The sequence below is a fragment of the Mustela nivalis genome, assembly GCF_964662115.1.
Source record: "Mustela nivalis genome assembly, chromosome: 8".
Lineage (NCBI taxonomy): Eukaryota > Metazoa > Chordata > Mammalia > Carnivora > Mustelidae > Mustela > Mustela nivalis.
The window spans coordinates 17,558,504-17,576,877 of NC_139027.1; the positions used below are offsets into that span (position 1 = coordinate 17,558,504).

The following is an 18,374-nucleotide window of genomic DNA, read 5'->3' on the forward strand; positions in this document are numbered from 1 at the left end:
ATCCAGGGCACTGAGGCAGGGAAGCAGGGCTCCCTCTGGGCCTCCTCTGCCCCCCGCTGCCCGCTGTCCAGGAAATGAGGGTAGCAGGCACTCCCCACTTTTACCCTGGATGATGAAAGCAGAGGCACGGGATGACGAATTTTCAGACTCTGCACCTAGAGCCCCATCCTCTCCACCTGGGGGGCTAGGCTGGGTTCCACGGTGTGGTGGCAACAGTCCCCCAGCTGCCTTCGCTGAGCTCTGTCTTCCGGGCAAAGACGTCTAGAGTTTATCCCTATCTGGGGGCACATTTGGCACTGCTCCACGCAGCACACAGTTTTATTCTGTTCTGGCAGGGGCCAGCTACAGATCCTCATACGTATTTGGAAATCTGACGTCTTGCCCCTAAAATAGTGAGTAGTAAAATAGAAAGCTACAAAATGGTAACATCCAAGGATAGACCACAGGCTGGTGGCTGCTCCTCGTAGAAAGGCCTCTGTACTCACAGCCCACGAGGCAAAGCGTGGGGACCCATCAGTTTGAGGGGCACATGCACGATGCTGAAGGGAAGAGAGGCAGCAGCCAGCACCTGCTTCCTGGATGCCATGTCCCAGGCCCAGCAGGGAGGTGGGCTAAAGAAGGGGGCCGCACTCAGAAAATCCTTCCCTCGGCCCCAGCCCTGCATGGGCTCTCGAAGACCTGGGGTCCTGCTTCCCCATCAGAGCTCAGGGCCCCTTCCACTGTTTTCCAGGCTAAAGGCCAGGCCTCATACTCATCGCCCACCCCCCAGTCAGCAGCAGTCCCTCGGGACAGGGTCTAGCTTTCTCCAGATATGTGCCCTCCCCCCAACCCACCCCAGGTGATCTGGGTGACTTTTCCCAGTTTTCCTCCCAGGCCCACACTCTACAGTTCCTAACACAAGCTGGTCACAGGGACCTTTGTGGGCACTCCAGCCGCAGAGCCCCCGCCCCCCTCCCCACTCCAGCCGTACTCAGCTGCCCACTGCTCACGCAGCCTGTGTGCTGATGTGCGACGTGGGCCTTTGCACAGGCACTCTGCTAACCAAAATGCCCTCCTGTCCATCATTAACAAGCCCCACCCCCCTCCCAAGACAAGGCCAAGTCCCCCACCCCCACGGGCCTTCCCTCCTCCACTTGCTCCCTGTGCTCCCCCAGTAGCCCAGGCAGGCTCTGCAGCAAGGGGTGTTTATCAGCTTGTGTATGACAGTGTAACACATGTGGCCATGTGGGTGCCACTCAGGTCACGTGACACCAACCACAGACTGCCGCTCTGAGAGTTCAGGAGAGCAGGAACGGATCTGAAGCTGGGGATGGGGCAGCATGTGCAGATCCATGTCAGGGCCAGTACCCACTGGCACCACCACCCCCCCAACCGCATACCCCCCGGGGTTGCTCGAGCACCCCTGAGCTGCCCGCTGGGCTGGCTCACCACAAGCACTGTGGTCATCACCGGCTGGCTCTGCATCCCCACAGGACATCCTGGGATCAGCTGAGCCAGGTCTTGTGGCGACGTGCCAGCTGCCAGGAGGCTGCCCCCACCAAACTCACTCCACAGGGCCCAGCCTCCTGTCCACCTTGGAATTCTCACCATAGAAGGGGGTTCCAGTGCCAAGAAACCCAGCTGACCTTAGTCTGAGGCAGCATCTACCTCTTCCATCTGACTGTGAGCGCCTTGAGGATGAAAACTGGTTTCGAATTCATAGTCCAGGTCCTGACCATAGTAGGCCCTCAGTAAATGTGTATTAGGCTGTGAACTAGTAAATTAAGAATACGTCTTGTTATGTGCATTTGGTTCTCCACCCGTGACACCCCCTGCACTTCCTGATCATCCCACTCCAACCCCCCCTCCCGAGACCCCCCATCTCTCCCTCCTCAGAAGGCCATCAGTACCACCACTGACCCCACTGATGTATGTCGGTGTCCCCACTGAGCTGCCCCTTCCCCTGGGACTACTGCTCCCTCTGCCGCAGCTCCCAACCCGACCCCAGCTCTGGGCCCAGTACCTTGTACCTGGAAATTCAGAGGAGGGGCATCAGAATGGGTTGGAATAGCAGAAAGGAAGTATCCGATGGTGTGGAAGGCTAGGGATGGGGGCAGAGTGTGGGGTATATGGGGGTGAGCCATTGATCGTTGATTCTGAGCCGATTTTTTGAGTGGAAGAGACAAACTTGACTCTCTCATCCTATCTCATAAAATTCACCAATGGCCCCCAGTTTCCCGTGGGTTAAAGACCACACTGGGTTTGTTTTCTTTCACAGTGTAATATGGGCCTGTGTCTTATACCCCCCCACACACATATGCTTGCACATGTACACACAGGCTCATACACAACCACATGTTCACACATACCATATGGTCGTGCCCACATGCTTCCATACACTACACACTCCAACACACACACACACACACACACACACACACACACACACACGCACATATGCATATGGTTCACACCTGGCCCCTCCAGCCCACCTGGTGAGCTGCTACACATCTTTCCAGTGTTTTCTTCACTGTCTCCCCACCCAAGCCTCCCTCTGCTCAACCAACCCAGCCAGCAGTCGCTTCTGTGAGCCTCCTCTACCCGGCGCTTGCCCCACAAAACTCCCCTCACTTGGCACCACAGTCATTTCGTGTGTTTCCTGGTAAATCAGAAGCTCCTCGGGTCTGCAAATGGACCCCCAACACACCCCCAAGCCCAGCCCACCTGTTTAATGAGGAAACAAGTGGGTCAGACAGACAGAAGGCATCTGAAGCTCCCAGTCTACCTCCGAACGGGGCTGTCCATACCTCAGCCTTACTCAGCTGTGGACTTAGTACCCCCAGCCGTTCTAGAGCCCTTCCCACTCTCTGCCAAGACCCCTGCGTGCTTAGAGCTCTCCAAGGTGCTGAAACTGGTCCTCTCACGTGACCTAACTGTGGCCTGGCCTCTGGACTCTCTAGTCCCTCTAGCTGAGAACCACTGCCCACCTTCCACAAATCTACCCTCCAGTGGAAGAGAAGCAGTATGTCTAAACATGCTAGAGGCACAAGACAGTTTCACAGAGGCCCAGGGGAAGAGGCGAGCTCCCCATCCCCACCCCAGACAACAGATTCAGCTCTTTCCCTGGGGCCAAACATGAGTCTCATCCTCCCCTGGTCCTGAGGAACAAGGGCCCTCAGAGTACCCGTCTCCCTAGTGCCAAGTTCTGGCTCCTGGAGTTGTCTCCTGCCTCATAGAGGGACTGTCTGGCCACCTTCCCTCCAGACCCCTGACTTCCTAGTCCATCTCTGTGGCCTTGCACTTGCAGAGACCACCTTCAGGCTTCTGATCCCCACAGAGCTCTTCAGTGTCCTGACCTGACTTGCCAGGGTGCTTAATTCACTGCATATCCCCCGACCTTGGCTGTGGCGTGTCAGCCTGCATTCCAGCTCCTGCATGCTGTCTGTGCACTGCCAGCTCTCGTAAGCCCCAGACTTGCCACCAGGTCTCCTAGCCCTGGCCCCCATGACATTTCCATCCTCTCCTGTTCAGAGGGCGAACTCAGCCTTCATCCTCAAAGCAGGGGAAGCAGCCAGATGGAGGCAACTTTCCTGGGGGCAGGAAGGACTAACAGCAGCCAGTGTCCACCTAGCTGGGGTCCTTCCCTCTGACCACTGCCCATCCAGTGGTCTGCCCCCACCTTTGCAGTTTTATGAGAATTTTTAAAAATTTTAAGGAGAAAAATTTTCATGACTTCTGTATCACCTTGGAGGGCCTGAGAATGTTCCCACTGGAAGGTAACCCTCAGTTCTGCCCAGCAAATGCATATCAAGCATGCCCTAGTGTGTAGTCCTGGGACAGGGGCTGTAGGGACAGAAAGGCCCTTCTGTGCCAAATTTTACTGCCTGAGAAATAGGTCTTGTCACCCAGCATTAGACAGCTTGGAAACGGCAGGCTAATGAGTGGTGGTGACTGTCCCTAGGGCTTTTTCCGTTTCCAATAAATAGTAGGAATTTCCATTTGGGCAACAGGACAACCAGAAGGTCTCCTCACTAAAACTCTAAGTCAGGCAATACATCTGAGTCTTTTATGCTTCCTTTCTCTAGAAGGACACATTTCCAGGGAGCGCTTGCCTGTGTGAGACTGTCAGGCCCTGGCCTGGGGCAGGTATGACTTCCCAATAGAGGACCATCCCTCCAACTCAGGCTGGGCAGATGGTCCACAGGTGGTTTTATCCTGCCTCACCTAGAAGAAAGGGCCCAGCTGGCACTCCAGGTCGATTCTGAGCTGTTCTTTGGGAAAGGGGATGTGTCTATCTGATTAGTCGTGGGCAGGGAAGGAAGAAGGGTGACATTCAGCTTTGGAGCCTGTCCCTGACCGTCTATGACCTGACCCAGCCACGGCAGCAAGAAGCTCTGTTTGTGCAAAGTCGCCATTAGTCCCCACAGTGTCTGCACACACCAGGCTCCTCCACTCCTGGATGAATTATCCTCTGGGCAGGCGTGACACAGTCGTTGCTGGGCTTTCTCACTATATTTCACAACTGCTCTGAGTTTATAATTTTTTCAAGTCCTTTATCAAATATGTGTCATAAATACCACTGGAATCAGGAGCATTTGTCACCTAGCTGGGTTCTTTCTTGAGCTCTGGAAAAAATTATTCGGCTGTACAACCTTTCTCGGGGCTCTGATTTAATGGACTTCTATGCTGCAAAGCCACTGAAATGCGTTGCCTTTTAATATTTGACATCTCTTCCTCTTTATTACCAACTCAGACAGCCCTTCTAGTCCAGCTGGAATGAGCCCATTAGTCTCTGACAAATAACTCGTGTCGTTTGGTGAAAAATATTCAGAAGCTGGGCTGCGATGTCATCTCCAGGCTTGGTTCTGTTTGTGGCCTCCCTCTTCTCTAAACAAAGCACCTAGGTCCAGGCCGACCTTCCCCAGTGTCCTTTTTCTCTCTGAAGCCGCTTGGTGCTGGGTCCACAGAGCCAGGCTACCCCGCCGCTCACAGCAGGGACTGAGCCGACACAGTTAGAGACATCTGCCACTGAGTGTCAAGAATTGGGCGTCACAGCGGCATGGTTCACAGTCGCCCAAAACCGGAAGCAAGCCGGGCGTCCACTCACAACCGAACAAGCACACGAACTGTGATGCATTCATATAAAAGAATTGCATCGAGCTTTAGAAGCAAAGGGATTTCTGACCCATGCTCCAATATGGATGAACCTTGAGGGCGTTATAGTAAGTTAAGTAAGCTTGCCCCAAGAAGACAAATACTGCACGATTCCACATGCACAAGGTATCCAGAGCGGTCAGATTCATAGAGACGGAAAGTAGAAGGGTCATGGCCAAGAGCTGGGGAGGAGGGGATGGGAAGCCACTGTCTAATGGGAATGGAGTTGCAGTTTTGTAAGATGAAGTATTCCAGGGACTGACCGCACAACGCTGTAAATATGCTTAATGCTACCGAACCATATGCCTAAAACCAGTTATGATGCTAAATTTTATTGCAATTAAAAAAAAAAAGAATTAACTTAAACACTACCCGAGAAGGAGACCCTGATGGAGGGGAAGTTTCACGAGCACTTGAGCCCTATCAGTTATTCATGCTTTCTGTATCAGTTAGCTCTTGCTGCGTAACAAAAAATTCCAAGATTTAGTGGCTTAGGTCAACCACCACTGATCTGGATTATGATTCTCATCTGCCCTTGGGGCTGGGCTCAGCTGTTCTAGGTCAGGCTTAGCTGATATTGTGAGGGCTGGCCAGTGTGAACGACTCATCTCTGCTCCATGTGGCCTATTATCCTCCAAAAGAGTCACTCGGGCTTGTTCATAGGGTAGTAGAGGCAGGAGTCCAAGAGTGTGAGCTGAAGCAAGCAAGTTTTCTTGAGGCTGTGGCTCACACTCACACAATGTCCTTTCAACCCCATTCCATGGCAAAGCAAGTCACAAGGGCAATGAAGACTCAGAGGGTGGGGAAAAGAACTTCACCCCTTAGTGGGAGGGGAGACGAAGAATTTTTGTCGTCTACCAGACCAGCTGTATATATGCCAGGCCCTGTGCTAGATGTTTCACATAAAAATATAAATAAATCACAGTCACGTGCAAGAGACAGACATGTAAATCAGTAATTACAATGCACAGGGTGTGCTCTGAAGACGTAAGCACCGGATGCTGTGGGAGCATGGAGGAGGGTGAATGGCTGGGGGAGGAGGAGGGGAAGGAGGCAGAGGCTTGGGACCCAGTAACACCTTAACTGGATTACAGGACAAAATGGTAATTCACCAGAAGAAAAAGGAAAGAAGAGAAATTGGGGCAGGGAGAAGGGTAAGGGCTGGGAGGGGTCATGCCTGGGGTACAGAGAGGCTTCAGCGGGGCGTGGAGGAGCCTTGCTCCCCCTGCTCAGCCTTGAAGGGTTTATTTAATCTGGGAGGGGTTGCCAGGTTGCTGGGGGGCTTAGGGCCAGAAACAGCCAGACGTCTGTGTCTCAGACAGAGCCCAGTTGTTCCTGAGGCCAGGAGAGAATAGACAGCAGAGATTTCTAGGCAGTAAAGGAGGTGGGCTTGGTGTGGGGAGGAGAGGAATCAAAGGGGGAGATCCAGTGACCTGGACCTGTGAGAGTTCCCCAGTGAGGGGCAAGGCCAAGGGCAAAGGGCAGCCACTCTGTGACCAGGTGAAGGCGAGGCGTCCTATGGACTCAGGTGGGGCATCCCACCCAAAATCTGGGAGGCCAGAAAATAGTTCCCCGATGTCAGCCAAAAAGGAAGGACCCTTGGTCAGGACTTTCCCCCTCCTCCCCAAGCCTGAAACAGTCAGATTCTGCCGGGTGCTGGGGTCTACCCCGAAGGTCCAACCCCTGCCGGGCTCTGCCCTGATGCCTGCACACTGGGCATAGCTTCCCCAGGACCCCACGTTCCTCCGAGCCCCTCACACATTAAGTGATTGTCCTCAGCCAAGACAACGGGCTAGGCAGGAGGGCGGCTTGTGCCTGGAGCCAGGGCTGGCTTCCTCCCGTGGATCCTGGGTCGTGCTGTCCCAAAACACGGGCTCCCGCCAGCTGGGCGCTCAGCCGGCAGCAATAGGCGCACACCGCCTGATCGAAACTTTGAATGCACTTGGGTCCCTGCTGTGAAAAGGAATCCCCTGGTGAGCACTTTCATAAATTGAAAATTTTTTCCGAAACTGAGTAATCCTGCCCAGCTATTAAATCCAGATTTCCACAAAGCGAGAGTAGAAAGCACTTGCGTTTCAATGGTGACCTGGGTCTCCCAGCACCTCCTAGATCCGGCCAGGAATCCCAGGGCAGCAGGCAGCGCTGCAGGGCTGGGGCTGCACGTGCCATCTTTGCCGGGTCCTTGGTCGCACGTCAGAGCTTTTCAGAAACAATCAGAATGCTTTGGGCCCAGGAGGAGTGGTATTTTGTAACCACTGTGTTTTCCGGGCCCCCAGGGCTTGGTTAACTCAGCAGGCGTGTGGGGCTGCATCTATCACTCCCTGCAGCCTGACAGCTGAGAGGCACCCGGCAGGTGCCTCTCGGTGCTCAAAGGGATTGAGGACCTAAAGCTGGCGCAGCTTGCCCAGGGTCACGCAGCCAATTAGTGGCAAAGCTGGAAGGAGAACCGGGATCCAGGTCTTTGGAACTCCAGCCCAGAACTCTTTAACCCCCGCATGACTTCACTCAAAAAGCTGACATCACCACCTGGCTCCTGTTTCGGGAATGAATTCAGGTGGTGGCTCTTCTTGGAGCCGCTCTGTGAGCGAAGCGAGCGGTTCAGCCGGAACCCACCCGAGCCTGCGGGCTCCCCGACCGCGTTGTGCCCCTGCCTGAGCCACGGGCTTAGGTTGCAGGTTCCACCGCCTCCTGCCCGGGCCCCAGACGCATCCCGCCTCCTGCCCCTCTCCCCGACGCGTCTCATAGGCCTGAACCCCAACCTCAAATTGAACTCAGCACCCCCTCCCTTCCTGCCATCTCCCGCAAGTGGTTCTCACACCTGCTGGCCTCCCTGTTCCTTCCAGCATGAAGGGCCGTAGTTTCCCAGCCTAAATACTTGTCTTTCTCTGTCCTCCGTCACCACTGCCCTTCAGGCCTTTGTCCCTCCTCACGTAGATCATGGAGCCGTCACCACCATTGACAATGACATCGTGCCTGCCACCCGTCGAGGCCCACGGAACAGTTTACCATGGGCTAGCTCATTTAACTTCAACAAAGGAGAAACTGAGGCTTCAGGGACACTTTCCCGGGGTCACACAGCTGATAGGAGGCAGAGTTCATGTTCTCCCCCAGGCCTGGCTCTGAGGCCCAGCGCTCCCCCACCTCCTTCCTGGCCTCCAGCCTCCAGCCTACCTGGTGCCTCCCGGTCCTACCCCTAAAGGGGGCTTCCAGAGTCATTCGTTTGGCACCCGGGTCCAAACCTGTCGCTCCCCTGAACAGAATCCCATGGTTCCCCGGTGCCCACAAGACTCACCGGAGCCGCCTTCCAAGGCTCTTGACGTCTGACTCCGCCTGCCGCCCCATCCTTGCTTTGCTCCCTGTCTGCCCCACAGGCTCCCTCCACACCCTCCACCTGGTGCTTCAGGCGCTGCTGGTCTCCCTCGTCCAGGTCAGAGCACACCCGCGGGGAGCTTTCTCGAGGCCCCAGCCAGCGCCCCCAATACTCCCCCGCAGGTGCCCGGCCTGATGTAGGCTTGGTGGTGTGGTCAATGGTCAGACCTCTCTCTCTCTCTGTGTGCCTTGGTCTTCAGCAGAACCAGATCCCAGGATGTCCTTGCCAAGAAGGACCTACCTGACCTCACAGCCCCCAAGCCCACAGTCCCCTGCCTGAGCCCGAGCTTGGGGATTTTCACCAGGCTCTGCGAATAGAGCGGGAGCCTCCAGCTTCATTCTGCTGACGTACAGACAGAGGCTCAGAGAGCACAGGGGCTTGTCCGAGGACGCACAGCTGTCAGACGCAGGGCGGGGCTCAGAAGGGAGTCTTGAGAGGCAGCTGATGTCAGCCCATGTGGACAGAGATGAGAGTCAGGCTGGAGCAGAGCATGCTGGAGGATGATTCTAGAACACCAGCCTGGGGGCAGCATTGACCCGGAGGGCTCAGGAGATGGTGGGGGACTTGGAAGCAGGGCTCAGTTCTGCAGAACCCCTTTCCTATTCACCTGCCAAAGGACATAACCCTGCCTGACAACTGGTCATTCTGGCCAAGAATCTGGGCCTCTGCTGCCCAGCAACCAGCAACTAAGGACCCCAGGGGGCAGGCAGGTAAGGCAAGGCTAGTGGGAACATTGGTCCTCCGAAGGCCCTAACTTTCGAAAATGAGAGTTTGTATCAGCGAATCAGGGTACCTGTCAGGCTCTCCTCCTTCCCCCTTCTGAGCTTTGAGGAGGGTCTGGGAGACATCCCCAGGTTCGGAGCCCACGGGCATGGGGCACTCTCTGGGCCAGCCCCAGGTGGCCAAGACACCAGGCAAAGGTAGGTGTTCATCAAGGTGGGAAAGGCTCCGGAGGCCACTTTCTGGGAACTGCTGGGGGCTGCAAGCCAGGCTCTCCCATGCTGAAGCCTCAGCTGAAGGGGGGAGTCTGGAGAGAATGACCCAAGGAAATGGGAGGAGGTGCGCCCAGCCCCCACTTCCTGCCAGCCTTCCCCGGCAGTCCCAGAGTGTGCACGGAAGAAGTGCTTGGCAGACCCCCATTCCACCCCCTCCTTCCTTGGAGGGAGAAAAGCTCACCCCCCGTGCCATGGCTTGAGTGTCTAACATAAGGGATGCTGTTTTTGCAGGTTCTGTGGTTTTTATTCCTTTGATCCATATCCAGCCCATCTTGCATCACAATGCCATGCTTTACTTGGCATCCAATGCATCAGCACTCATTGGCATTTGGAGAACTCGTTCTGTAGTTCTACGACAGTTTCAGTTGTCTGTGATAATGTATTCTCTGTGTTTCCAATTGTCAGTATGGGAACCTTTTTCCCCAGCCTTTCAATTTCTGGGTTTTATATATATATATATAGATATAGATATATATATATATTTGGTATTGTATTGTTTTGGTTTGGGGTTTTTTGTTTGTTTGTTTGTTCGTTCGGTTGGTTTGGGGTTTTTTTGTTTTGTTTTGTTTTTGCTTTTGGAAAGTTGTCATTCCTTTGGTTCTGTAGCCCCTCCCAGTTGCTGCTTGTTGACACATACTGTTTGTGACTTCTTTTGACTGTCAGTGTTGAGCCAGTCTTGCCAAGAAACAGTATCAAGTATTTTCCGATTTCTCTACTTCTTGAAAGAAAAATTTTTAATTAAGAAAAAAAAAAAAAAAAACTCTTAATGGGAACCTGGCCCTGTCTGTCTTCTCTGTTCTGCAGAAATGTTGAAGGAATTGAACCAGCAGCGCAGAGCGAAAGCGTTTACAGACCTGAAAATTGTTGTTGAAGGCAGAGAGTTTGAAGTCCACCAAAATGTTCTAGCTTCCTGCAGCTTGTATTTCAAGGACCTGATTCAAAGGTTTGCCTTCCTTCCAGCTGTGGTCGGGTCTGTTCCTTTGTAGGACGCTTTTGTGTCGCTTTTCTCCTCCCCTCTCTTGCAGGTTCCTGAAGCGTGACTCCCTGTCACAGAGCCAGTAGCCATCTCTCCTCACCCCCTCTCCCCACCCCCGAGTGCCCTTTCTCACATACAGCCCCAGAGCAGCCACAGCCCCCAGCCCGCCCCACGCAGCTTTGCTAGTCACCAGGGGCCTCTGCCAGCTGTAGACAACCCCCCCCCCACCTGCCCTGCCCTGAGGAGGATCCTGAGTTCTCAGTGGCTCACAAGCCCTCCCTGAGATGAGGAGGACTGTGGACTCCATTTAAAGGGACCCCTGCACACTGTCCCCACTGGTTCAGCACAGGGGCCCAGGCACCATCATCGCTGCTGTCGATAGTGACCTTAATGCCAGGAAAGCACATCGACCAGGCTGTCCCCCGCTGAGGAGCACAAGGCGCCCACGGTGCCGCTTTTCCACAGCTTGAGTTGGGGAGAAGAGACTTGTAGTCAAATCCGCATTCACGCTGCATGCCTTGATACTTGTACATGGAGCCTAAACCGGCGTTGTCTGAGCACAGACCAGGTGTGTCCTAAACACGGTCTCTCTCAGCCTTTGCTCCTTCCCCTCCGCCCTCTGCCCCGGCTATTTCTACCTGAATGAGTTTTAATGGAGCATGAGCATCTTTTTTTTTTTTTTTCCATTATGTTGATTTTTTTTTTTTTTTGTCTGCTTCATACCCTCGCAAAGAAGTCAGGGGCCACCTTCTAGCTCCTTAGTGAGGGAGAGCAGCCGAGGGGGCCGGCCCAGGGTAACGCTCCTGTTTCTCTCACCATCAGCAGATTAATGCCGCTGCTCATTTTGCCTTGCAGCCTCTCCGGGGCGGACGCTGAGCCGGGACTGGGCTCAGAGTGGGAGGACAGGACCTCTGCTTGCTTCCCAATGCTGTGTTTGGACTTGCCAACTAACCCCAGAGTGACTGTGTTTTGTTTCAGGATGGCACACTGGCTGGCATCTCCTTTCCAATCTGTTGTGTCCTTTCACTTAGAGCTGAGCTGCCCGGCGTGCAAGCCCCACCCAGCCGCGCTGGCCCCAGCCATGCAGGAAGGGGCAGGCTCTTTGTGACTTCCAGTCTCATGGACAGCTTGGGTCTCCCGCCCCCAGTGCTTGGGTTCTCTGTGTCCAAGCACAGGGGTCAGGGGCATGAGCTCTGGGGTAAAGGGGCACGTCCAGTGGCTTCTTCAGGCCAAGGGAGGTCTTTGTGCTGCCACTCTTGGCAAGTTCTGATACTGGCAGTGACCAGCATCCTAGGGCCTTGGTCCCTGCTACAGACCAGCTGGAGAGCACAGAGCGGGCAGGATGCAGGGGCAGGTTGGTACTAAGTGATGGCCCAGGCCTGGGCTAGAGAGGTGGGCAAGAGGAGCACAGGAGCCATTTGACTGTCTTTAGAGACCTTACGCGTAAAGCCAAACTCTCGTGCACAACAGAGGACACCACTTGGTGGGAACCCCAAGTAGTGAAGGCTTCTTAGGCCAAAAAGGAAGGAGGAAGAACATTCCAGGCAAGGGGTGGGTTGCCTGGAATGTTCTAGAATATAAGGAATGTTCTAGAATGCCCCAGACAAGGCGCGGGTTGCCTACAATGAAAAGCTGGGACAGAGGCCATCATAAGCAGTGTGGAGGGGAAGGTAGCATTCCCAGAGATGGATGTGAGCTGGGGTTAGATGAATGGGCAAGCCCGACCCCCGGGCTAGAGCCCTGGGCTTGGTCTGAGGTTGTGGGGGCATCCAGAGCAGTGGGAAAGGGATGTCCACCTGAAGGTGAAAGAACTATAGGATGTGCCTCAGTGGCCCTAACCAGAAATGGTGGGCGCTGGAACTAAGAGGCAGTCCCTGAAAGGGAGAGGGCACTGCCCCCCGGCAGCTAAGAGACCTGGGTTCCACACCTGACTCTGCCACTTGTCCTACGACCCCAGGCAAGTCACATCCTCTCTTGTAGGTAAGTTTTCTTGTAAGTTTTCTCATCTGTAAAGCAGGAGGCTGGTTCCAATGACATCCAGGTCTCCTTCCAGTTCCAGCATTCCAGGGTGGCGGTAAGGGGGTGGCACGGCCAGCCCTGCAGAGGTTTCCCATGTGCAAGCCCCAGGACGCGAGAATGGTGAGGTCACGGGGTGCAAGGCAGGTCCAAGGACCAGTGTCAGGGCAGGGCTGGGGGCGAGGGGTGAAATGAATGTCTGGGTGGCAGGTTTTCATGTCTGAAGGGTGCCCTGGGACAGATGCCTGCCAGGCAACAGACAGATGATAGGCCTGAATGCAGAGAGGCCTGAAGTCTGGGGAGACCCCTTCAGCGTAGAGGAGGGTCACTCAAGGAGGAGGGAAGGCCAAAGCTGAGCCCAGAGGCGCCCCTGTGGCGGAAGGTCACAGTGTTAATTCGCGGCCATTTTAAATTTTAGTTCCCCTTTCTTAAGCTTGGCATCCATCACTGTGTCTGCCCATAGCTGCAAAGAAATTCCTGCTGTGGGAAGGAGAGCAGAGTCTGCAGAAAGCGGATTTCCTTTCTGGGGCATGTAACGTCCTGGAGAAGTTCACCGCCTCAGTAGTCAGGGAGCAGCCGGTGTCGTTCCCCTGTCATTTCGGGCTGGGACCCTGGGTTCGGTGAGCTGTGGCCAGAAAGGCCCGGCGGGAGAGGCGGGGCCCTGCCTGCTGAACCCGGGCAGGAGCTTCCCTCTCCGGCAGCTGCCCTGGAGAGCCAGAGGGAGGAGGGACGGTCTGTGTCCTGGTCCTTCCTTCCATCATGGCCTCAGTGCGCACTGTCAGCACAGGTGACCCACTCTTCTCTGCCGTCCCGGGACCCGCAGACCTGGGGGCTCAGGCTGGACTCCTGCCCACCTCCATCCTGGGGCCGGTCTCATGTTCACCACTCTAGCCCCCGTGAGCCCCCTGCCCCAACCCCCGGCCACAACCCAGTGTAAACACCCTCACCTGGAGCCCCAGGACAGACGTGGGGAAACCAAGTCATTCAGTCCTCTTCGCTCCGCAAACAGCGGAGCCCCTCTCGCAGGCAACACTAGATGAGAAGGGTCTCTGTCCTGAGGAAGCCCACGGCCCGACGAGGGGAGCCGCAAAGAAGTAGGAGCAAGAGAACAGGCTGAGCACAGAAATGGGGTTTAGACACACACACACACACACACACACACACACACACACACACACACACCAGGCAGAGCGCCTGACTATGGGAAGAGGGACATTCAGGGGCGACAAGAGTGGCAAGGCCCAGCACACGATTCTGTGTCGCTGCTGTTCCACGTGCCAGGTGGCGATGGAGCGCACGAGGCCAGCGCAGGAGGCCAGAGCCGGCCCTCGGGGGTTTGGCTTTCGGCCTGGAGCTGTCGTGGTCAGATGTGTGTTTCACAAGGACGACAGTCAGGCCGTGAGCGGCAGAGCAGGTTCTCAGTGTCCTCTCCTGACCAGCTCACCTGCCCCTGTTCGCCAGGCCCCAGGCCAAGCCCCACTCCGTGCACACGCTCTGTCCTCACGTGTGTGTGTGTGTACCTTTGGTGCGGCTGCAACAGCTTCTCTCCATAGCCTTCCCTTGTATCATTTCAAACTCTTGTCTTTTTCCCCCTGGCGAGGTCAAGACCCAGCCCCTAAGGAGCCTGTAGAAATGTCGAATGTCATCCTGAAAATCCTCCCACTAACCCTGAGAAACAAGTAGCATTAGTGTCCCCACTTTACAGATGGAGAAATTGAGGCCCAGAGGATTTTAAGGAAGCAGTAGGACTGGGATGGGAGGTCTCACTCCAAAGTTCATGCTCTTACCGTCATTTGCTAACCCGCAGAAGAGCAGAGGGTAGTCTTTATTTGTGCGTGAAGCCTATACAGAAAGAAAGTGAAACTGTGTTGGTAGTGTGGACAGATAGGCGAGGAAAGAGATGTAGAGTGTGTGTGTGTGTGTGTGTGTGTGTGTGTGTGTGTGTGTGTGCATGCACACCTGTGCATCTGTTGGAAACACTCGGAAACTGGCCACCATATCTGCCCAAGAGAAGACCAGTCCCCACCTCTGCAGTGGTCACTTGTCCCCAGACCCGGCCTCGGGCATGAGGAGGAGCACCGAGGAGGCTCCGGGAGGCCATCAGGAAGCGCAGAGCCATGCTGAGCCCCCTGCGCTGCCTCACCTCCCCTTTGTCACCCATTCTGAGTCCCTGTGACAATCAGGGTAGGAGAAAGAGCCGTGTCTTGAGATGCTGCTAGGGCTGGGGCTTTGTCTTGGGATGCTGCTAGGGCTGGGGCTGTGCCCTCACTGCACCTCGCCGGCCTCCAGGCTGGTGGGGGACCCCAGAACTATTGAGTGGGCTGAGCCCCGGGCTTTAGGAAGGAGGAAGGATATTTAGAGCAGACTAAAGCTAGTGGCGCTCAGGGTTTACAACCTCCCGAGCCCAGAGTCACTTCTAAACCCCGCTGAGCAGGACCTGGGTCTGCCCTGGACATTTTGGGTAAGTGGAGATGTCTCTTCACTTATCCCTGGGAGCTGAGAAGGGATCAAGGCCAGCTGGTGCCACGGGAGGCGTCGACTAGCCCTGTCAGAGAGGACCAGGGTTGTCCTTCAGAGAGAGCAGAGCTCCTGCCCTCCCTGCCCATGCTTCCAAATGTGGCCCCCAAGCCGGGGTGTGGGAGGAAATGTCATGCTGCAGGGAAGAGCTGTCCCCTCATCCCACCAAACAGGACAGAGACCCAGCATTCTACCTTCCAGCCAAAACCCTCATCCCACCAGGTCTGTCGGAGCCAATGACACATTTGAACTCTATTCTGTTTTTATAGTAAATGAAAGCAGACGGACACATTGATTTGTCCAGATTGATTTTCACAAGCCTCGTGTGTAGGCTCTGGGCCTCTCCCTCCATTGTTCTCTCCAGGGGAAGCGAAAGGGGTCTCCGGAGCTGCGCGGCACAGAGCCCGGACACAGGGTGACCCCACAAACAATAGGAAGGCCATCCGCCCCCTCTCCCCTCCTTCCCCGTGAAGCTGGGCGTGTGTGGGTGTCAGTCGGCCCCCTTTTCCTGGTAGAACAGACAAGTGTGGCTGGAAAACCAGATAATAGAAGGAGAGACCCATCTCGAAGGCAAGCAGAACAGTGTGAGTCAGACCCATCGCCAGATCACCAGGGAGGGGCCGGAGCAGGCCAGGCCGCCCACCCGTCTTCTGCACCTGCTCCGTGGCTGCCCCCAGCCAGCGCCGCCCCACGGATGCCTCCCAGTCATTCCAGATCGAACTTGCAAAATGAAAGCATCTGATTACTGGGGTGTGTGAGGGCCTGATAAGGGACTAAAGTCTGGAGAGGGCAGTTCTTATCCAGGTGAGCAAACTGCTGACTGCGGGGTCCCAAATGGTCTATCATGGGGAGCTGGCGTTCCCGGCCCATCCAGAGGCCCAGGCCTACCAAGCAGAGGCTATGTCCCATACCCTATGGAAGGTGAGCCTGTGGAGCTTTGGTCTTCTGACAGAACCCACAGGGTCTGTGTGGGCTGGATCGCACCAGCCAGCCCCACACACCCACCCCCCAGGGTCAGGTTCACGGCCCAGCCAGACAAGGCTATCACTGCCCGTTCCTGCCCTGCTTCTCCTCCCTCCGAGATCACATTACGACCCAGACCGCCCAGCAGCTACCAGTGCTCCATGCAGCTAAGTGGAACAGGATGCTTAGACCCCAAGAGCCACCTTAGGACAGGGACAGAAAAAGTCCTCTGTGGAGGACACAGCTCCCCATCGGTGACCAGGGCCGCCCATCATGAGCAGTGCCTCCCAGGGATCCCAGGCTCATAGGGAAGAGTCCTAAGGATCACTGAGGTCCAGTCCCAAGACCGTCTGAGGGTCAGCGATAGAAAGTCACCACAGGCCTCCCTCGGCGCCACAGCTGTGTGGACCGTAAACACATACGTGCAGATGAGCTACATAAGACCTCCCAGCCAGGGGCCTCCCCACTACAGATCTTGAACTCAGCCACCCGACAAAGCTTCCATGATGTTCCCAAATATTCCACCATAACCGAGGGGAATGGTCATTCTGCCCGTGGCGTGGCATCTGGCTCCAGGGACCTCCACCCACTCCCCAGCTTCCCATGGGCAGCCCTCGCAGGGGTGCTGAAGGAGCGGCCACAGCTGTGCATCACAGGGGCCGTGGGCCTCACCAACCCTGGACCGCACCTCTGATGACCAACACCCCATGGGCCCCCTCACATCGTCCCCACACTCCTTGGCAGGACAAGCCTCTCCCACAAGCATAGCCACACGTGACCCACCAGACTCCACACTCAGGGTCGTGGGCCCCCTCACCCTGGCCCTCCATCTGCCCAATACCTCTCCCCACAGGGTCAGGCTGGGGGTTCTCGGGGTCATGTGTCACATGCACTCCAGTGTGTGTGTGTGTGTGTGTGTATGTGTGTGCACACAGCTGAAGTCCACCGCAGCTCATCACCGAGTTGGATCTCCTCTGCAGCAGAACCGTAGGTGGACGGGAGGGCTGAGCCGAGGTGGAAGTAGCAGTGGGTGGGGGAACTTGGGAGAATGTGAGCAGCCTGACTTTAGCCTCATACGCCCTGCCCTGGCTGTGGCCCAGTGGGACCTCCGCAGAGTATGAAGGGTGTGAGGAAAAAAGGCCAGGCAGCAGCATGTAGGAACGAAAGCAGAGACCGCCAAGCCCGAGTAAGAGGTTGACCAGATGGCCCTGGAGGAGTTCGATTTCTGTGCTTTCAAGTGATCCCATAATGAACTATTTTTATACTTAACAAAATTACCCAGGCATGAAAATCTGTCCTGACAGCAGTGTTAACACAGTGTATTAAGTCACTTGAAAAGTCACACACCCCGTGTATGTCTATGGGTTTGAGAAGGGGCTATGCTCAGACCCTCGGCTTAGCTAGGCCTGTTCCCTCTCAGCTTTACCCGCCAAGCCTGGTGGCAGGGCCCCTGCGGACCCTGGTCGCACGAGCCATGCTGTGGGGAGGGGAGCCCCAAACGATGAGTCGCAGCTCATCTGTTCACTGCCCCGTCTTATTGGTGCCTTAAAAGCCTTTGGTGGCCGGACTGCAGAGAATGTTGCTCTCATGGGTTCATTTCAGGTTCTGTGGGGTAGAGCAGAGTCTCCTGGGCAAGGCGTTTTCCAGCCTCTGTTGTATAAACTCTCCATGGAACTCTAGACTTCATCTAGTTCGGTCCTTGTTTTGCAGAAGAGGAGCCTGAGGGCCAGAGAGGCAAGGTGACCCACCTGTCCGTGGCAGGGCGGGGGCACGCAGGTCCCCTAGCTCCCTCCCCACCCAGGAGTCAGCCTCTCTCGGGGGCTGCAGCTGCTGGACACCCCCACACTCCCACTGTTGGCCACAGGGGCGCCCAAGGGACCTATCACGAGAGTCTTGCCCCCTGGCCGCCTCTGGAGGAGAGAGAGGGCAGGGGTCATTGCCCAGCTCAGGCAGGACCAAGCAGGACTGGTCAGAGCGGCCGAGATGGGGTGCCAAGCCAATCACCTCTGAAAAACCTGCCTCCTGACTCTTAACGCTCTGGGTGTCTTTCCTCCTGGTCACTTCGGTATCGTGTGATTTTTGCTTCATCTTATCTGTTTCCTTCCAGGTCCAGCTTTAGGGCGCGGCTGCCAGGCCTTAGGAGCCTTTGCAATGGTTTCGTATTTCTATAGACACCAGATATGAACATATTTATATATTTGTGTCCCTCCCCCGCTCCCCCCCAGTTCACAAGCCCGATGCACACTCGACACGCAGGCCACTCTGACTTCTGACCCCGTGTTCCATGTGGCAGGAGGGCCCCGCCCCGGGCCAGGTCCCAGGTCATGGCTGCTGGCTGTCTGTGGCGGAAGTCCTTGGTTGTTCCCCTCCCCCTCCCCCCAGCTCTAACCATTCTGTCCGTCTA

General features: G+C 55.7%; 1 protein-coding gene across 3 annotated transcripts in view; it reads left to right on the forward strand.

Annotated features, from left to right (window-relative positions):
- Window positions 1-18,374, forward strand: part of KLHL29 (kelch like family member 29) — a 295,790-nt gene that overhangs the window by 264,076 nt on the left and 13,340 nt on the right. For all 3 annotated transcript variants that reach the window (XM_082744323.1, XM_082744325.1, XM_082744324.1), the window contains one exon: window positions 10,303-10,441. In XM_082744323.1, the coding sequence (XP_082600449.1) occupies window positions 10,303-10,441 (139 nt within the window). The remainder of the gene's footprint in view (window positions 1-10,302; window positions 10,442-18,374) is intronic.